A 17022-nucleotide genomic window follows, 5' to 3' on the forward strand; every position below is an offset into this window, starting at 1 on the left:
ACTTACTTAAATTTTTAGGTCTGTACATATAAAAAGAGTAGTTTTATATAGCTCAAATTTGGGAGCTTATGATCAGATGGAAATATCAAACGTGACAGTACATTGGGCTTAAACATTTATTACTTCTCTGTTGTATAACACATTACCCAGAATTTATGACTTATAACCTCAACTACAGGTTCTGTTGATCAGAAATGTAGGCACAGTTTGGCTCAGTGGATCTAACTCATGGTCTTTTACAAGATTGTAGTCATGACATTGGCTAGGGCTAGAGTCATCTGAATACCTGATTGGGGCTGAAAAATCTGCCTCCATCATGTCTCAATCATGTGACTGGCTAATTGGTACTTCAGTTCCTCTCATGTGGGCTTCTCTAATGGGCTTCTTGAGTGTTCTCCAAAAGAGACCTGTGTGATGAGTAAAACCTTGTGATAGAAGATCAGTATGGAAGTAAACTACACAAGGGTATGAATACCAGGAGGCAAGGATCATTGAACGTCATCTTGGAATCTGGCTACCATAGCACATGAATGATACCGTACATACATGGCAGGATTTCCAAAAAATATCAGACTACACAAGAATTATTTGAAAACGTTTCATTTGGGAGACAAAACCTGATATATAAACCTTTTAAAATGGTAATTATGCTGAGAATGCCTAATACCACTTTTCAGTTAACAAGGCACATCTGTGTCCATTAAGTGCATGGCAGATATTAACGCCTTTTATAAATGAGGAAAGTTAAGGCTCATAAAAGTTGGATGTCTTTCCTAGATTTGAACAACTAATAAATGTTAAGAGTTGGAAACCTTAGCCAAAGCTAGCTAAGTCTTAGATGTTTTACTCATTCTCCTGAAGCAGATATATTTAGTTAGGTAAAAGGAAAGAGAAATGGCATCCCATATAGGGAAGCATTATAAATATGTACAAGCTAAGCCTAGGAAAGCCTGAGAACAGTGACATTTTTCTTCACTTGCCACTAAATATTGTTAAAGTTCTCTATATCTTCTTAAATGGACAAAATGACTAATGCTAATGAGAGACTAAGCAAAATATAAAGCTGAAAAACTGGACCAAAACTTGTGATGTAGAGCAAGTAGGGATAACCACCTTATTATATGTCATTAATTGCCTCTGTATTCTAACATTAACATATCATTCCTATCAACCTGCTACTTTTATTATTTTCTTGTAAGGCCTTAAATGTGAGGTACTTCACCTGATTAAACTTTAATATAATTCAAATTTCTGTTTAATTGGAACTTTTTATAAAATCCATTAAATGGAATTTCTAAATGTTCTAGCCAAAGGAAAAGGAAGTGGAGGAGTAAAAACAGCCAAGTTATATGCCTGGGTAGCACTTCAGTCATTGCCAGAAGAAATGGTTATCAGTCCCTGCCTATTAGACTTTCTGGAAAAAGCTCTGGAAACTATCCCAATTACACCAATTGAAAGGAATTATACAGGTAAGCATCCTTCTTATATACCTCCCCATCACATATATTTTGGGATCTTATTATACAGAAGGTTTTCTTAATGCTATTATACATTATTACATAATATATGCAATTATAAATATTAAAGAATTCTAAACTGTAAAAGAACTTGAGAGATCATCTAATTGTCATTTACAAATGAAGAAACTAAGTCCTGGTAAGGTTACAGAACTTTCCCATGGCCCCAGCTAGTTAATGACAAAATTTAACATTTAGGTTCTACATCCTTAGTGTGTCCCTTGGACTGGAATCTCTTTGAGGGCAACGATATAATCACTAGTTTCTCTGTACAGTGTTTGGTATAGCAGCAGGAAAATTTGAGTTTGGGGGAATGAGCAAGAGGTGTGAAAAGGGAAAAATGTATAGAATGAAGGGCTACAGAAGCAAATGTTTCTGGGTGTTCATACCTCTCATCTCACTTGTATAAACAATAAGGATCTTTTAATAAATAGTTTGCCTTTGATCTAATAATAAAACTTAACCAGATATTTTAAACAGCTGTCAGCTCACAAGATGAAGATATGGGACATTTTGAAATACCAGATCCTATGGAAGAATCAACAACATCACTAGTGTCATCTTCGACATCTGCTTACTCTTCCTTCCCTGTAGATGTTGTGGTTTATGTACGAGTTCAGGTGACATACTTCATTTCTTTCTTTTTGTTTTAAAGAGGAATGTTTTTCTTAAGTTTATTTGAACACTTCAACATTGTTACTGTTTAAAAGTTTTCTTAACCTCAGGTTCATGAATGTTTAGTATGTTTATGATGGCTTGGAGGTTGCTTGAGTATCTGTGAAGTATGTGTGAAATGTTATGTATATACGGATGCTCAAGTTATGATGCTGTTAAGTTCTGATTAACCCATCACAAACTGAATAGCATAAGTCAGTAATACATTTAATACACTTAACTTACTGAACATCATAGCTTAAACTAGCTTACCTTAAATGTGCTCAGAACACATTACTCTTCAGGTGGGTAAAGTCGTCTAACACAAAGCCTTTTTTATAATACAGTCTTGAATATCTCATGTAATTTATTGAATGTTTACTGAAAGTGAAATGCAGAATGGTTGTGTGGGTCCTCAAAATACAGGTTCTACTGAATGTGTATCACTTTTGCCCATCATAAAGTAGAAAAATCCTAAATTGGAGATCATCTATATTCACTTTTCTACCAAGAAGTTTCATAGATCTTTGGGTTTTCAAAAATTAAAACTCATACTTCTGTGGCAAAAATAAAAATATTTAAGTTAAAACCCTTTTTAAAGCATTTTATGCCTTTATTTTGGCACCTTAATTTCTTGCCATTATAGTTCTTTTTGGGCAGATACAAAGTGTAATTGAGATGTAAAGTCACAATAGTACTTTTGTTAAAAATTTTGCTAAGCGTTACCTAGTTTTTATTTAGTATTTTATTCTAAAATGCTGTCCTACCAATAGGCCTTTGAGAGTATATATTAGCATATATACTATACCAAATATATTAGTATATATTATATATATTAGCATATATACTATACCAAATATAGTATATATTTAATTAAATCTGTTTATCAAGGAGGATTTAAAACTACTTGTATCAAAACTTCAGGGTTTAGTTGATCCTCAATTAAAATCTAATAATCAATCTTAAGAGTAAAGGAAACACTAATGGTCATCTGTTCCAACTATCTTCTATAACGTTAATGTGGCCAAAGAGCTTCAGTCTTACATTGTAGAATTTTTAGCTAGCTTTTTTAAAGGCTTGATGAAAACAGAATGAGGGCTTGAGGGTTATAAAACCTTTGGGCTGGGTGCAGTGGCTCACACCTGTAATCACAGCACTTTGGGAGGCTGAGGTGGGTAGATCACTTGAGCCCAGGAGTTGGAGACCAGCCTGGGCAACATATGGAGACCCCATCTCTACCAGGAAAAAAAAAAAAAAAATTAGCCAGGTGTGATGGTGTGCATCTGTGGTCCTAGCTACTTGGGAGGCTGAGATGGGAAAATTGCTTGAGACTGGTAGGTTCAAAGGCTGCCATGAGCCATAATTGTACCACTGCAGTCCAGCCTGGGCAACAGAGTGAGACCCTGTCTCTAAAAAAACAAAAACCAACCTTTGTTATTATGAACAAGTTTAATATGAGCATAAATATTTTTAAGGTTCTGAAAACTATAACCAACCTTTGTTATTATGAACAAGTTTAATATGAGCATAAATATTTTTAAGGTTCTGAACTATCTAAATATCTAAATACAGTCCCTCCATATACTTAGGAGATTGGCTCTAACACTACCCCTGCCCCCCACTATGTATACCAAAATCCACACATACTCAAGTCCCGCAGTCAGCCCTGAGGAATTACTAAAAAAGAAAAGAGACAGCCCTCTGTATATGCGGGTTTTTCATCCCAAATACTGTATTTTCAATCCATGTTTGGCTGAAAAAAAATCCATATGTTAATTGGACCAGTACAGTTCAAACCTGTGGTGTTCAAGGGTCAACCGTCCTATTGTTCTGAGATGGCTCCTCAAATATTTAGGTGTTTTAAAATGATCGCATTTTGTTTATACATTTTGATTTTTATATCATGCTTCTGTTTAAAAAAGCTAGGACAATAAACACAAAATCTTAAGTATCAAATGAGTAAACATGATTAATATATGTAGACAGAAATGGAAATTAAATGTAACTTTTGAAATCCAAGGTGAAATTTCTTAACTTCCCTGTAGATGTTGTGGTTTATGTATGAGTTCAGGTGATATACTTCATTTCTTTCTGTTAAAAAAAAAAGTTTCTTAAGTATTGAACATTTCAGTATTATTTCCATTTAAAACTTTTCATTTATCGAGTTCCTAGAAAGCTTTTTCTTTCTGTTATTTTTAGCCCTCACAGATAAAATTTAGCTGTTTACCAGTATCAAGAGTAGAATGCATGTTAAAGCTGCCATCCCTGGATTTGGTGTTTTCTTCAAACCGAGGAGAACTGGAGACTTTAGGGACTACATATCCTGCAGAGACTTTATCCCCTGGAGGTAATGCTGCTCAGAGTGGAACAAAGACTTCTGCTAGCAAAACTGGAATACCAGGTATAGATAATGTCCTTTCATTCCTCTAGTATAAAACCAAATACTATTTTTAAATGACTATCTTAATAGTAATTAATACATATTTTTAAATATACTTGGAAAAGGGGAAATCTGAGGATTATTTATAGAAAGAAATCTATAGTAGACCAATGTTTTGAGTATATTTCATGTGTTACTTGAACTTGAGTACCCTTTGGTTTCTATTTTTAGCTGAATGGCAATTAGATAGTATTTTGAATTTGGTTTGAATGTACATACTACAAGTGCTATGACATAACTACTATATAATAATTCACACGTTCAAGTACTTTTGAATATCTTTTATCTTAAGCTATACTTGACATTCAGGAGTAATCAGTATTATAAATGGAAAATAAGAAACATAGTGTTACCTTACAGGGATTTTTTTTTTATCACACTAAGTGAAAACTGTATCAAGTAGCAGTAGCATATGTATTTTTAAAGGGCAAATTTGGTTATCTAACTCAAATATGTGTTTCATAAAGGTTTTGTTTTTAAAATATAATTGATTTCCTGAGATGATAGGCATTCCTCACTATGTTAAACTGGGTGCCATTTCTGCCCTAAAAATGAAACAGAGATCACACATGCAAATGGTAAAGATTTTACTGAATACCTCTGAAAAAAAGAGACTAGACTGAATGAAAACTGATAAGACTGGAATATAGTTAAAATAGTGGTTCTTAACCAGGAGCTATCTTGTTGGCAATATTAGGAGACAATTTTGATAGTCATAACTGAGGGTTTACAGCTGGCAGCTAGAAGGGAAGCCAGAGATGTTACTAAACATTCTATAGTATATATGACAACCCCCTCCACTCCCAAAGAATTATCTGGTTGAAAATGTCAATAATGGCAAGGCTGAGAAGGCTTGCATTAAGAGTGAAAAAAATAAAATCCCAAATTCCATTTTTGAGAGGCATGAAGACTGTGGAGGGCGAATTACCTTTCTGATTTGTAAGGAAATACAGCTTAGGTTTTGAGTCCTACTTGAGAGTCATCTTAGATTCAAATCTTTATTCTAATAATCTCATCAAGCATCAGTTGGAAAAATTATTACAAACTGGCTTGTGAGAAAGCATCCCAAAATTCCTCTTTGAAAAATTGAAATTATATCTTGAACACAGTATTTACTTGTACTAGTGGGGAAATTGTTATAGGAAATCATTTCTTTTGCTGTGTGAATCTTTGAAAGTTTTCACAAAATTGGAAAACAAAAAGGTTGATATCTTAGAAATAAAGATTTTGCTAATGTGGTCACCCATTATCTAGTACTTAGCTCCAAAATATTGCTGTTGGAGTTGTGTTGTCAACAAAATATTGTAAGTCGTAGTGTTGGTCTTTGAAAAACATTTTCTGATTATAAAATTTACACTCACTATTCATTATAGAAAATGAAAAGTACTAAAGATGAAATGAAAATGAGAATATCCCTTTATCCTAGATAACCAGTGTTATCTCTGATAACACTACAACATTTCTATAGTGATACAATCTTTTTCCAAGGCAACAATTGAAATATGGCCTCTTCTATGTAACTTTTTAAAATTTAAAATATCATAGGTATTTCCCTAAATTATTAAATATTCATTTCTAAAAGTAATGGCTATAAGATATTCCATCAGTTTGATCATATACTTGAGATTCCATGGACTATTTTGCTTTCAAAATAATACTAAAGTCAACATCTTTATATGTAAATATTTTTAAACAAAGATATATTCTTAGGAGAAATTCTTAAAAGTGGAATTTCTAGGTTAGGAAGTATGAACATTTTGAAAGTGTTTGATACATTTGCTTTCTGGTAAGACTGTAACATTTCTACACTCTCACCACAGTGTGTATGGACACCAGTTCATTGTATTCTTTCCAACACTGCTTTAAATTTAATTTTAATCATTGTCAATGTGATGGATTAAAATTGGATTTTATTAATCTGTACTCTATTACTTCATTAGCTATTTCTTGGGAGTGGTAAATATATGCCCATGCCCATTTCTCTTTTGGAATGTCAATCTTTTTCTTAATGACAAACTGTCCTAATGTCATAAATTATTAGCACTTAAATTATTATAGCAGTATATATGCACCATGCTAGGAATAGGTAGTGAAAGGAATATGAAATGAGAAACTTTTTATGCCCAAATTTTATTATTCCTTAGAAAACAACAGAAATGAATAGCACCCCTCATTTTATCATTATAAAATATTCAAGGAATGATGATGAGAATATATAGGTTGCGACAATATCCATTCTTTCAAAGGATCTTTGTGGTCTGGGTCAGTGCTAGGGCGTAGTAATAGTGAACTTAGCTAATAGACGTGGTTCATACTTACTAATGTGGAACCTAAACTGAATTTGGAGAAACAAATAATAGCCCAGCAGACAAGCTTATTTTAAATGGAAACGTGAGGTGAGTATGAGTTAGCCAAGCAGAGAATTGGGGGAACAGACACTCCTGGGAGAGAATACAAAATCCACAAAGAAGAAACAGTTTGGCAACTCTGAATAACAAAAAGGAAAAAAAAAAGCCATTGTTAAGTGTGGAGACTGGCATAAGAAGGGTTTAGAGAGATAGGAAAGAGTCAACTCATGTGGGAAAGCCACTGAAAGGTTAAGCAAGGGAGTGGATATGATTCACATACATACTTTTAGAATACCAGTCCAGCTGCAGTGCGGCAGTTGATTGGAGTAGGACGAGGCAAGGAGAACTGTTTCTGTAGTCCAGGCAGAGTTAATAATTGCTTAAGCTACAATGGCAGCAGTGAGATGGAAGGAAACGGACAGACTTTATATGCCTGAGATATAGAAATGATGATAAACTGCATGACAGACAGTCAGGAGTAGGAAAGATGACAGATAACTCCCAGGTTTTGGTTGAGCTATTTTCTTTTTATTTATTTATTTTGAGATGGAGTCTCGCTCTGTTGCCCAGGCTGGAGTGTAGTGGTGCCATCTCGACTCACTGAAACCTCCACCTCCTGGGTTCAAAGAATTCTCCTGCCTCAGCCTCCTGAGTAGCTGGGATTACAGGCGCATGCCACCACGCCCGGCTAGTTTTTGTATTTTTAGTAGAGATGGAGTTTCACCATATTGGTCAGGCTAGTCTCAAGCTCCTGATCTCATAATCTGCCTGCTTCAGCCTCCCAAAGTGCTGGGATTACAGGCATTAGCCACTGCGCCCAGCCTGGTTGAGCTATTTTCATGAAGTATTCATTTACTGGAGATGGGGCCCACTGGAAGAAAAGCAAATTCAAGGAAAAAGATCAAGAGTACAGTTCGGTTTAAATGCCTGTGAGCCATTCTAATAGGAAGTCAAGTAGGCAGTTGTAATATATAAATCCAAAGGAGGTCTGGTCTGGACATACATTTTGGAATCACCAGCAAAATCATTTAATAATCTATTCAAATGGTCTTTGTTTAATGTTTTTGGAATTTACCTGTCCATCCCTAGTAAATGTTACCAACAAGGACACTTGGCTCTCCACACGAGATCTTTTTACTTTCTGCATTTGCATACCTTGCCCTGTTTCCACTGCATCTACTGAAATGTGGACTCCAAGTATATGATATAGATTTTTTACAGTATGTTCTCCTCCCCTTTTGCTTAAGCCCCAGCTATTTTGGACCTCTTCCATTGCCTGCTTCTAGGAGTCAAGGAGAAAATAGGAAACCATGCAGTAGGCCAAACATATATATAAAAATAATTGTTTTAAGGATGAACAGAGTATTCAACCCTGGTGTAAATTAATTGGAAAATACATCTAAGTCTTTATTTCAGTTTTAAGGATTTAAATCTATTGATCTGTTAAATCTATTGATATGTTTGAGTGTCTCCATTTTACTCTGAAGTCATGTTTGGTTCTTAAGAACATATTATTGACTGGCGTTTTTTTCTTGTGGCTTATATTTTCAATTTCCTGTGCTCACTGTAGGTTCATCAGGACTAGGCAGCCCTCTTGGCCGAAGTCGACATAGTAGTAGTCAGTCAGACCTGACCAGTTCCAGCAGTAGTTCATCTGGCTTGAGCTTCACTGCATGCATGTCTGACTTTTCCCTTTATGTATTTCATCCATATGGAGCAGGGAAACAAAAAACTGCTGTTTCTGGCCTTACACCTGGATCAGGAGGATTAGGTATACTTTGCATGTTCATGTCTTTTTCAGATTTACAGCATGTTTTCAAACTTCTAAGCTTTATTTTCATAAATCATAAGGGACATACCCAAGATCATTTTTATATTTTTCCTCTTTGATAATACCTATCTCATATTTACATAATAAGTATACATATACAATAAGTAATTCAGGTGAATTAATTATACAAGAATTTTAAAATTCAGAATATTTTCTAAGTGATATACACAGCACAGTAATCTCTGGATATCAGAGATTACTTATGTCACTGAAATGTTTAAATGTCTTAGCAAATCACTGTCCATTTACATAACAAATTGTATAGAAAGTAAAATTTTAAAGTGCATGGGTCACATTTGTTAATTTAAAAAGAGACTATAATTTAAGTCAGCCATTTAGTGAAATCAAATTTCATTGTCATTTTGAAGTGCAGATGAACCACTGCAAATGCATAAAAGCTTATTAGTAACTAACTCTTGACTTGTATTTAAATAAATGATGAAAACATATATTCCATGTCAATTCTAGTTGCTATTATTGGAGAAGGGCTGTAAAAATCACCAATTATGTTTATGGGTTTGAACCTCTTAAATTGTTGTTAGGAAAGCTAATGCTCATTAGATCACTCTGATTAAATTTTTACTTCAAGTGATTTTAATTCATGGCATATTACAGTGTATTAGATAATTTTCACTTAACTAGACAACTGTGTGTACATATGTATACATAGATGTGGGGGTTGTGTTTGTTTGTTTTAAAGGGAATGTGGATGAGGAGCCCACTTCAGTCACTGGTCGAAAAGATTCACTCAGTATAAACCTTGAGTTTGTAAAAGTGAGTTTGTCACGGATCAGGCGTTCAGGAGGTGCCTCATTTTTTGAAAGTCAGTCTGTAAACAAGTCTACAAGCAAAATGGACACTACATTAATAAATATATCTGGTACTCAATTTTATAGTTTTTAAATTAAAATATTGTTTTCCAAAATTAAATAATGGCCTCTGTTTTAGTAGTGTTTAAATATTAAGTCACTTAATGTTAAGCTTTCAGTGATAAGTTGATATAAAGGAGAGGAATGCCCAGCCTATGGTACTGTCTCAATCCAAGTAATCAGTGTTAGGAATATAATTTCTAGATAAATAGACATATCACCCAAGGGCCAAATGTGCCCAATTACATCAGTAAAAGTTGCTTCTTTTCTTCAGTTTTTATCCACCATGAATTGGTACAGTTTCCTTTTGTTTTTCTAATTATAAATGCTTAAAACACTAAAATGGGATGAGTGATGTTTAAAAATGTTTACTTGACGTCAGAAGACCTTGAATTGTGTGCATATATATTGTTGGTTTTATAAACAGCTATATAACTATGGGCAAATCATTCATTTCCTTTATATTGTGATTTGAATATTTAAAAATTAAATGCAAACAGACATTCTGAAGAATCCAGAATACTGAGTAAAAGCTCTCATAATTATGAATCAAATAAATACAGTATGTTCACTTAACCCAATATTCTGCAAATATATATTAAGCCTGTGTTTTAGGGTAAACTTTCACCTGAGATTGCTAGGTGATTGAGGGGAACAGGCATGAATAAGACAAGGTTTTATGTGTAGACAAATGAATGAGTCCAGGATAATGAATGCTATAATGGAGCTTTATATAAAGAGGAGGAAACAATAAATTCTGTCTTATATGAGAAATCAGAAAAGGCTTCACATTTTGAAAAATGAGTAGAAATATTCTTGGAGGTAGCAACATGGTATTCAATGGCACAGAAGCATCAAAATGTATGCTTCTGGATCATATACTTTGATTTGCTGTGGCTAAAGCATAGGGTATTAGTGAACATTTAATTGGTTGTACAAAGTAGATGGAGCCAGAAAGAGAGAGGCTAGAGGCAAAGCTGATAAAATAGGACCTGATTGTGTAAGGACTCATATCATATGCCAAGCTAAAGAATTGGGTTCTGATTATTTTGGCATAAGCAGAATTGTTGTGTTAAAAGCCATTAGAGAAGCCATTACAGGTTAAGAAATGGGGTGATGCTTCAGAATGGTGTTTTAGAAAGAGAGTTGATGGTAGCCTGAAAGATAGGAAAGAAAAGATGCTTGAGGAGGCTGCTGAAATAGACCATGCAATAGCAGATGAGAGCATGAACTGTGGCAGTAAAAAAAGGAGAAAAGGGAATGAGGAGTGGGTTGAAGAGAGAGAGAAGAGAATCCATAAGCTTGAGTACAAATTGTATTAGGGGCAATAAAGGAGACAAGAATGCCTCAAACTTTTGGCTTAGATGGCTGAAGGAGCAGTGAAACCATTAATTTAGAAAATAAAGAAGGAAATGTCTATAGGACATTTAGGTGGAAGGTTCTGGTAGACAATTGACTTAGGGGCTATGGCTATGTAGGTATGGGCTCAGACAAAAACAGAAGTTTTAGCTGTGGGAGTCATTGGCATGTAAACCCTGTAGAAACTATGGTAGAAGAATAGAAGAGCACATACAACAGGAGTAGAAGAATGCTCCAGAGCAGAACTCTGGAAGAAGGCCATCAAAATGTTTTTTGTCTAAAGTCACCGCTATTAGTCTGATAAGAAAATAGTAGTCCCTGCCACACAGCTATTTGGTTTACAATTCCTTTTGAGAAAATTTGTGTATCAGCTCATCCTGATTATTCATTTTCCATAATAGAAAAGACTGTTGTATTAAAATTGAAAGCTGGCTATCAGACTGATCTTTAGAACTTCTCTGAGGAGTTCATGATAAAGTGATAACAGAATTCCAATTTGCCATCACCTCAAAAAAGGGAAATGGTACTAACAATGTGAGAATGTGCTGTTTTTGTAAGTTGTGCAAGAACACGTCACTTATCATAATATGTAACTTAAGTATAATTCAGGTTTATAATAACCCTGTCTTATACCTAGCATGTGAAAACATTAAAGGTTTTAGAAATCTGTACTAACAAATGTTATTTATGTATCAGCTGTTTGTGATATAGGGTCTGCCTCGTTTAAATATGATATGCGCCGACTCAGTGAAATTCTGGCATTTCCAAGAGCATGGTATAGAAGAAGTATTGCAAGACGTCTATTCCTTGGAGACCAAACTATAAATTTGCCAAGTAAGCTTGTTATGTAATTTTAATTTTGGTTACAGTAGCAGCAAGACCTACAATTGATAACACAAACGTGATCTTACTTGGTAGGGTGTATCATGTGACGCATTCAGTCATTCAAGAAATGTCCATTGGGCCCCTCTAGTATGCCAACCACAAGGGATATATTAGCACTGAGGATATATCAGAGGACCAAACAGACAAAAAGTCTTGTCTTCTTTGAGATTACGTTCTAGCTGACTTTTTATTCTATAACTCTCCTAACAAATTAGTAAATTTGTAAATTAGTAAATTTGTTAGTACATTTATTCTATAATGATTACTTTGTAATCCTTTTAAATATCCAAGTAAATCACGGTTAATTAAGCATGGGAAACAGAAGATGCTGGGGACATGTTACTATCTTGCCTGCATTTGTCTGCTGGATTTAGATATTGTTGTAGGTAATGAAATCAAGAGATTCTTGGAAATGAAAAGTAGAGTCAGTTACATACTGAGGTAAATATGAGAAACCCTAAGTCTGAGTGTATTCCCTCACCTGTAAACTGGGACCAGAACTCCTGTTTTGCTCTTTTCATGGAGTTTAAACAAAATACTGGAATGTTCTTTGCAACCTGTAAATTGCTGCACAGCTGCTAAATAGAGAACAAAAGGAATATGTAATGTGATTAGAAATGATGGATGGGTGAAATTATTTTATAACATAGGGATTTTACCCTGTTACTTTGGATTTTTTGTTTTGTTTGTTTTCTACTAGCATCTGGCCCAGGGACACCAGATTCCATTGAAGGTGTAAGCCAGCACCTTTCCCCTGAATCATCAAGAAAAGCTTACTGCAAGACCTGGGAGCAGCCAAGTCAGTCAGCCTCCTTCACCCACATGCCTCAGTCACCTAATGTGTTCAATGAGCATATGACAAACAGTACCATGTCACCAGGGACAGTAGGACAGAGCCTAAAATCCCCAGCTTCCATAAGATCAAGAAGTGTATCTGATTCTTCAGTTCCTCGAAGAGGTAACACTGCTCTTTTTGTTATCAGTAGCCCTACAGTGTTCTCAGGATAAATTCTTAGTTACTCTCAGATTTCAGCCCTAACTATAGGAAAATATACTCTTGAGGTTTTTATGACATGTCAAAAAAAAATCCCCAAACACAGTAAAAACAACAAAACAAACATTTCAAAGTATTGCCATCAAGACAGCTAGATGGCCAGTAGGTTTGCAAATGGATAAGGGGAGAGTAATTAGCATATTGTTTGTGTGCTCCATATGGGTTTGGCCTTGGGCTTGTACTTGTGCCTGACTGTATAAAAATGAATGATGTAGTTCTTGTCAAAAGATTAAAATATAATGAGCAAATGCAGGATTCAAGATACATACTAAGTCCATAAGAACACAAAACAGGCACCCCAACCGGCGTCTGCATTTCAGAGTGGTTTCTGCCTTTGAGTCCTGTATTTGGCACCTTATGATTTTCTTCTTTGTTAAACAAAATCCTAGGGTGATGCATGATCTGTGCTGCTATATCCCATGCACATCAAAATTTCCTCATATAAAATGGGGGCCATACATAATTTTATGAGCTTTCAAGAGGTAAAGCTGCCAGCACTTATAAACATTTAGTAAATGGTAACTATTATTTTAGAGGCAATATAACTATTAAACATTAGATTCTAATACAAGAATATTATATTTTTACTTTATGGATTATAGTGATAAAAATAGTTTTTGCTTTGTGACTAGCTTGGCATTTATGTGAATGAACATGTATTTGATTTTTCTATTTTTAGATTCACTTTCAAAAACATCAACTCCTTTTAACAAATCAAACAAAGCAGCAAGCCAACAAGGGACCCCATGGGAAACACTTGTCGTGTTTGCTATCAACTTGAAGCAATTAAACGTTCAAATGAATATGAGTAATGTAATGGGAAATACAACGTAAGCTATTCAGATACAAAGGAAATGTATTTAATCATTTTTGTAATTTTTCTTCTATTGTAGTAAAGATATTCAGAACCTTTTTTGAATGCTAAATATTTGAAAAAGATAGTAAACGATATAAAATGTTTTATCCTGAAAACGGCTTAATTCTAAGGATACTGCAATATAAAACAGCATGAAATATATGTTCTATAAAAAGGGAATCAATTATAAAGAGAACAGGGTAATTTTCTATCGAGGAGTAAAGCTTCATTATCAATGTTAATATTCAGATATTTACCACATAGTTTTTATAAAAAGTATGTTGTTTCATTGTCAAACTTGACCTATTGAATAAACTGATTTAACTGCTTTTTAATTTAAATCCTGTTTTAATTCATGACACTGGAAACTATGTATCTAATAACCTTTTTTTCATTTTTTAGTTGGACAACTAGTGGTTTGAAGAGCCAGGGCCGTCTGTCAGTAGGAAGTAATCGTGATCGAGAGATTAGCATGTCTGTTGGTCTGGGAAGATCACAATTAGATTCTAAAGGAGGAGTAGTTGGAGGGACCATAGATGTCAATGCTTTGGAGATGGTTGGTATGTTGGAATTTTACAACTGATCTAACATAGCCTTAAGTTAGTTAGTTAGATAGATAGATAGATAGATAGATATCAAAACGCTTTTGGAAATTGACTCTTACGAGTTTTTCCTGTGGACATGTCTGTGAAAATTATTGTTTCTATTTTAGCTCATATTTCTGAACATCCAAATCAGCAACCCAGTCACAAAATTCAGATTACTATGGGTTCTACTGAAGCTCGTGTTGATTACATGGGCTCAAGTATCCTCATGGGCATCTTCAGTAATGCTGATCTTAAGCTTCAGGATGAATGGAAAGTAAACTTGTATAATACATTGGATTCAAGCATAACTGATAAAAGGTATTTATTAAGGATTGCTTTTTGGACAATTTACATGACTGTTCTCAACATATTGTCTATCATCTGGTGAGAAAATAGCAATTTTTCTTATAAAACTCTTATTTATTATGCAATTAATACAAATTAAAAAGCTGGGTGGGGCAAGAAAATATTTCCTGTACTTTTTGAGCATCTTCTGTAAGACATATGACAAAGATTCTGTTTTATGCTCTAGTGAGATTTTCGTCCATGGAGATTTGAAGTGGGATATTTTCCAAGTAATGATATCAAGATCAACCACACCAGATCTGATAAAAATAGGAATGAAACTCCAGGAATTTTTCACACAACAATTTGATACCAGCAAACGAGCTCTGTCTACCTGGGGACCAGTTCCTTATCTTCCGCCAAAGACAATGACTAGCAACCTAGAAAAGAGTTCACAAGAACAATGTAAGAATTAGAATTAAGCTTTTATATATGCTTTATCTTTCACTAACTATGGTACATTCTTAATTTAAAATAATAATCTGTATGCCCTACTTAGAAAATAGCCCACAGGCTCTTTATCCCACTCAGTTAGCAAAGGGCCAGATTTTCTACCTGCCAATGGAATTAGAGGCCATTATTTAGGAAGACATCATTTGTTATCTCTTCCCTTTGCTGCAGTGCATCTGCATCCATACTCACTCCACACTCTTGAATACTGTTTATGACAATATCATGTTTTAGTTTAGAATGTCTATGGAGTCAGAATATCTTAATTTGGATTTACTAGGTGAGTGGTATTAAGCAGATCATTATTTTCACTTAGTAATTCAATTGGCAAATATTTATTAAGCTACAACCATGTGCTTAGGCACTGTTCTAGGCACAGGAGATCTAGTGATGGACAGAATCACTACCCTCATGAAGCATAGATTCTAATGGGAGAGAAAGACCCTAACAAATTTACTAACTAAATATGTAAGATAATTTCAGTTAGAGAGAAGTGCTAATAAGCAAAAGAACAAAACAGGGGAAGAATATAGAGAATGATTAAATGTGAGGACAGCTATTTTAGAAAGTGTGATCATTTAGGCCTTTTCTGAAGTGACATTTTAGTGGAAATGTGAATGAAAGAACAAGGCTAAGATGTGGGGGAAGAGAGTTTCAGGCATAGGGGGATACTGAGTCCAAAGTTCCCCTAGTAGGAACAAACTTGGCTTGAGGATCATTAAGGTTGCCACTGTGGCTGGAACAGAAATGAGCAAGTACGAAAATGCTGGATATGAATTCACAGAGGTATACCCCAGATAAGATTTTTAATATGATGGTTAGCTAGCAGAGAGTTTTAAACAGATCTGATATCTGATTTACCTTTTTAAAAAATACTCCCTTTTAAAGCTCACTCTGGCTACTGTGTGAAGAACAGACTATAGGCAGTTAAGAATGGAAGGAAACCACTGCAATAGTTACCATTGTTACATACATATTTACATCATTATTGTAAGGAAGCCATTGCAAGAGTCCAGGCAAGAAATGATGGCTTTCACTAGGATGACAGAGGTGTAAGTGGTGAGAAGCAGTCAGAATGAGGATAGCTTTTTAATAACTTTATTATCACAGAAGTAATATGTGTACATTGAAAAGAAACTAGAATACACAAGAGAAGCAAAAAATAAAACAATCATGTTCCACTCTGACATCACTGTGAACACCTTAGAGCATATACCTCCAGATATTTTTCTATGTATCTGTATATATGTGTACATTTTAAGAAAATATCAAAATTCATACCATTTTGTATGTCAACAATCTCCAACTTTCCATTTTGCTAATTATCTCCTTTAGCTTTCAAAACACATTGATTTCCATGATTGATCTAAAAATGTCCTCTATAATGGTTTTGTCCAAACCAGTTTATTCAATCCAAGATCACAGGTTAAATGTGGTTATGTTCCTTTGCCTTCTTTTAATTTAGCACAGTTCATTTTTTATATGAATTGACTTGTTGAGGAGATGTAGCTAACTGTCCTAAAGAATGCTCTACCTTCTAAATCTTTTTCAGTTACTTCCTGTGTTGTCATTTATGTTTTTCCTCTAGTCCATGTATTTCCTTTACACTAGAATTTATATTAGGCATATAAAAATTGAGGGATGTTCTGCAAAATGCCTGGATTCTTCAAAACAACTCCTCGTCACAAAAAAACAAACATAAAGGCTTAGGAATTGTTCAAAGGAAAACATAATAGCTGAATGCAATTCATGATCTTTGGTTGGATTATGGGTGAGAGGTATGGAAAACAGCCAAAAGGAACGTTATTGGAAAAAATGGAAAATATA

General features: G+C 34.5%; 1 protein-coding gene across 2 annotated transcripts in view; it reads left to right on the top strand.

Moving 5' to 3' along the window:
* The window catches only part of KIAA1109 (KIAA1109 ortholog), a 210622-nt gene that overhangs the window by 182886 nt on the left and 10714 nt on the right, over positions 1-17022 (top strand). For both annotated transcript variants that reach the window (XM_025385484.1, XM_025385483.1), the window contains 11 exons: positions 1308-1469; positions 1998-2137; positions 4371-4572; positions 8530-8730; positions 9491-9670; positions 11715-11852; positions 12604-12861; positions 13637-13787; positions 14216-14373; positions 14526-14718; positions 14933-15150. In XM_025385484.1, the coding sequence (XP_025241269.1) occupies positions 1308-1469; positions 1998-2137; positions 4371-4572; positions 8530-8730; positions 9491-9670; positions 11715-11852; positions 12604-12861; positions 13637-13787; positions 14216-14373; positions 14526-14718; positions 14933-15150 (2001 nt within the window). The remainder of the gene's footprint in view (positions 1-1307; positions 1470-1997; positions 2138-4370; positions 4573-8529; positions 8731-9490; positions 9671-11714; positions 11853-12603; positions 12862-13636; positions 13788-14215; positions 14374-14525; positions 14719-14932; positions 15151-17022) is intronic.

The sequence above is a fragment of the Theropithecus gelada genome, chromosome 5 (genome assembly GCF_003255815.1).
Source record: "Theropithecus gelada isolate Dixy chromosome 5, Tgel_1.0, whole genome shotgun sequence".
NCBI lineage: Eukaryota > Metazoa > Chordata > Mammalia > Primates > Cercopithecidae > Theropithecus > Theropithecus gelada.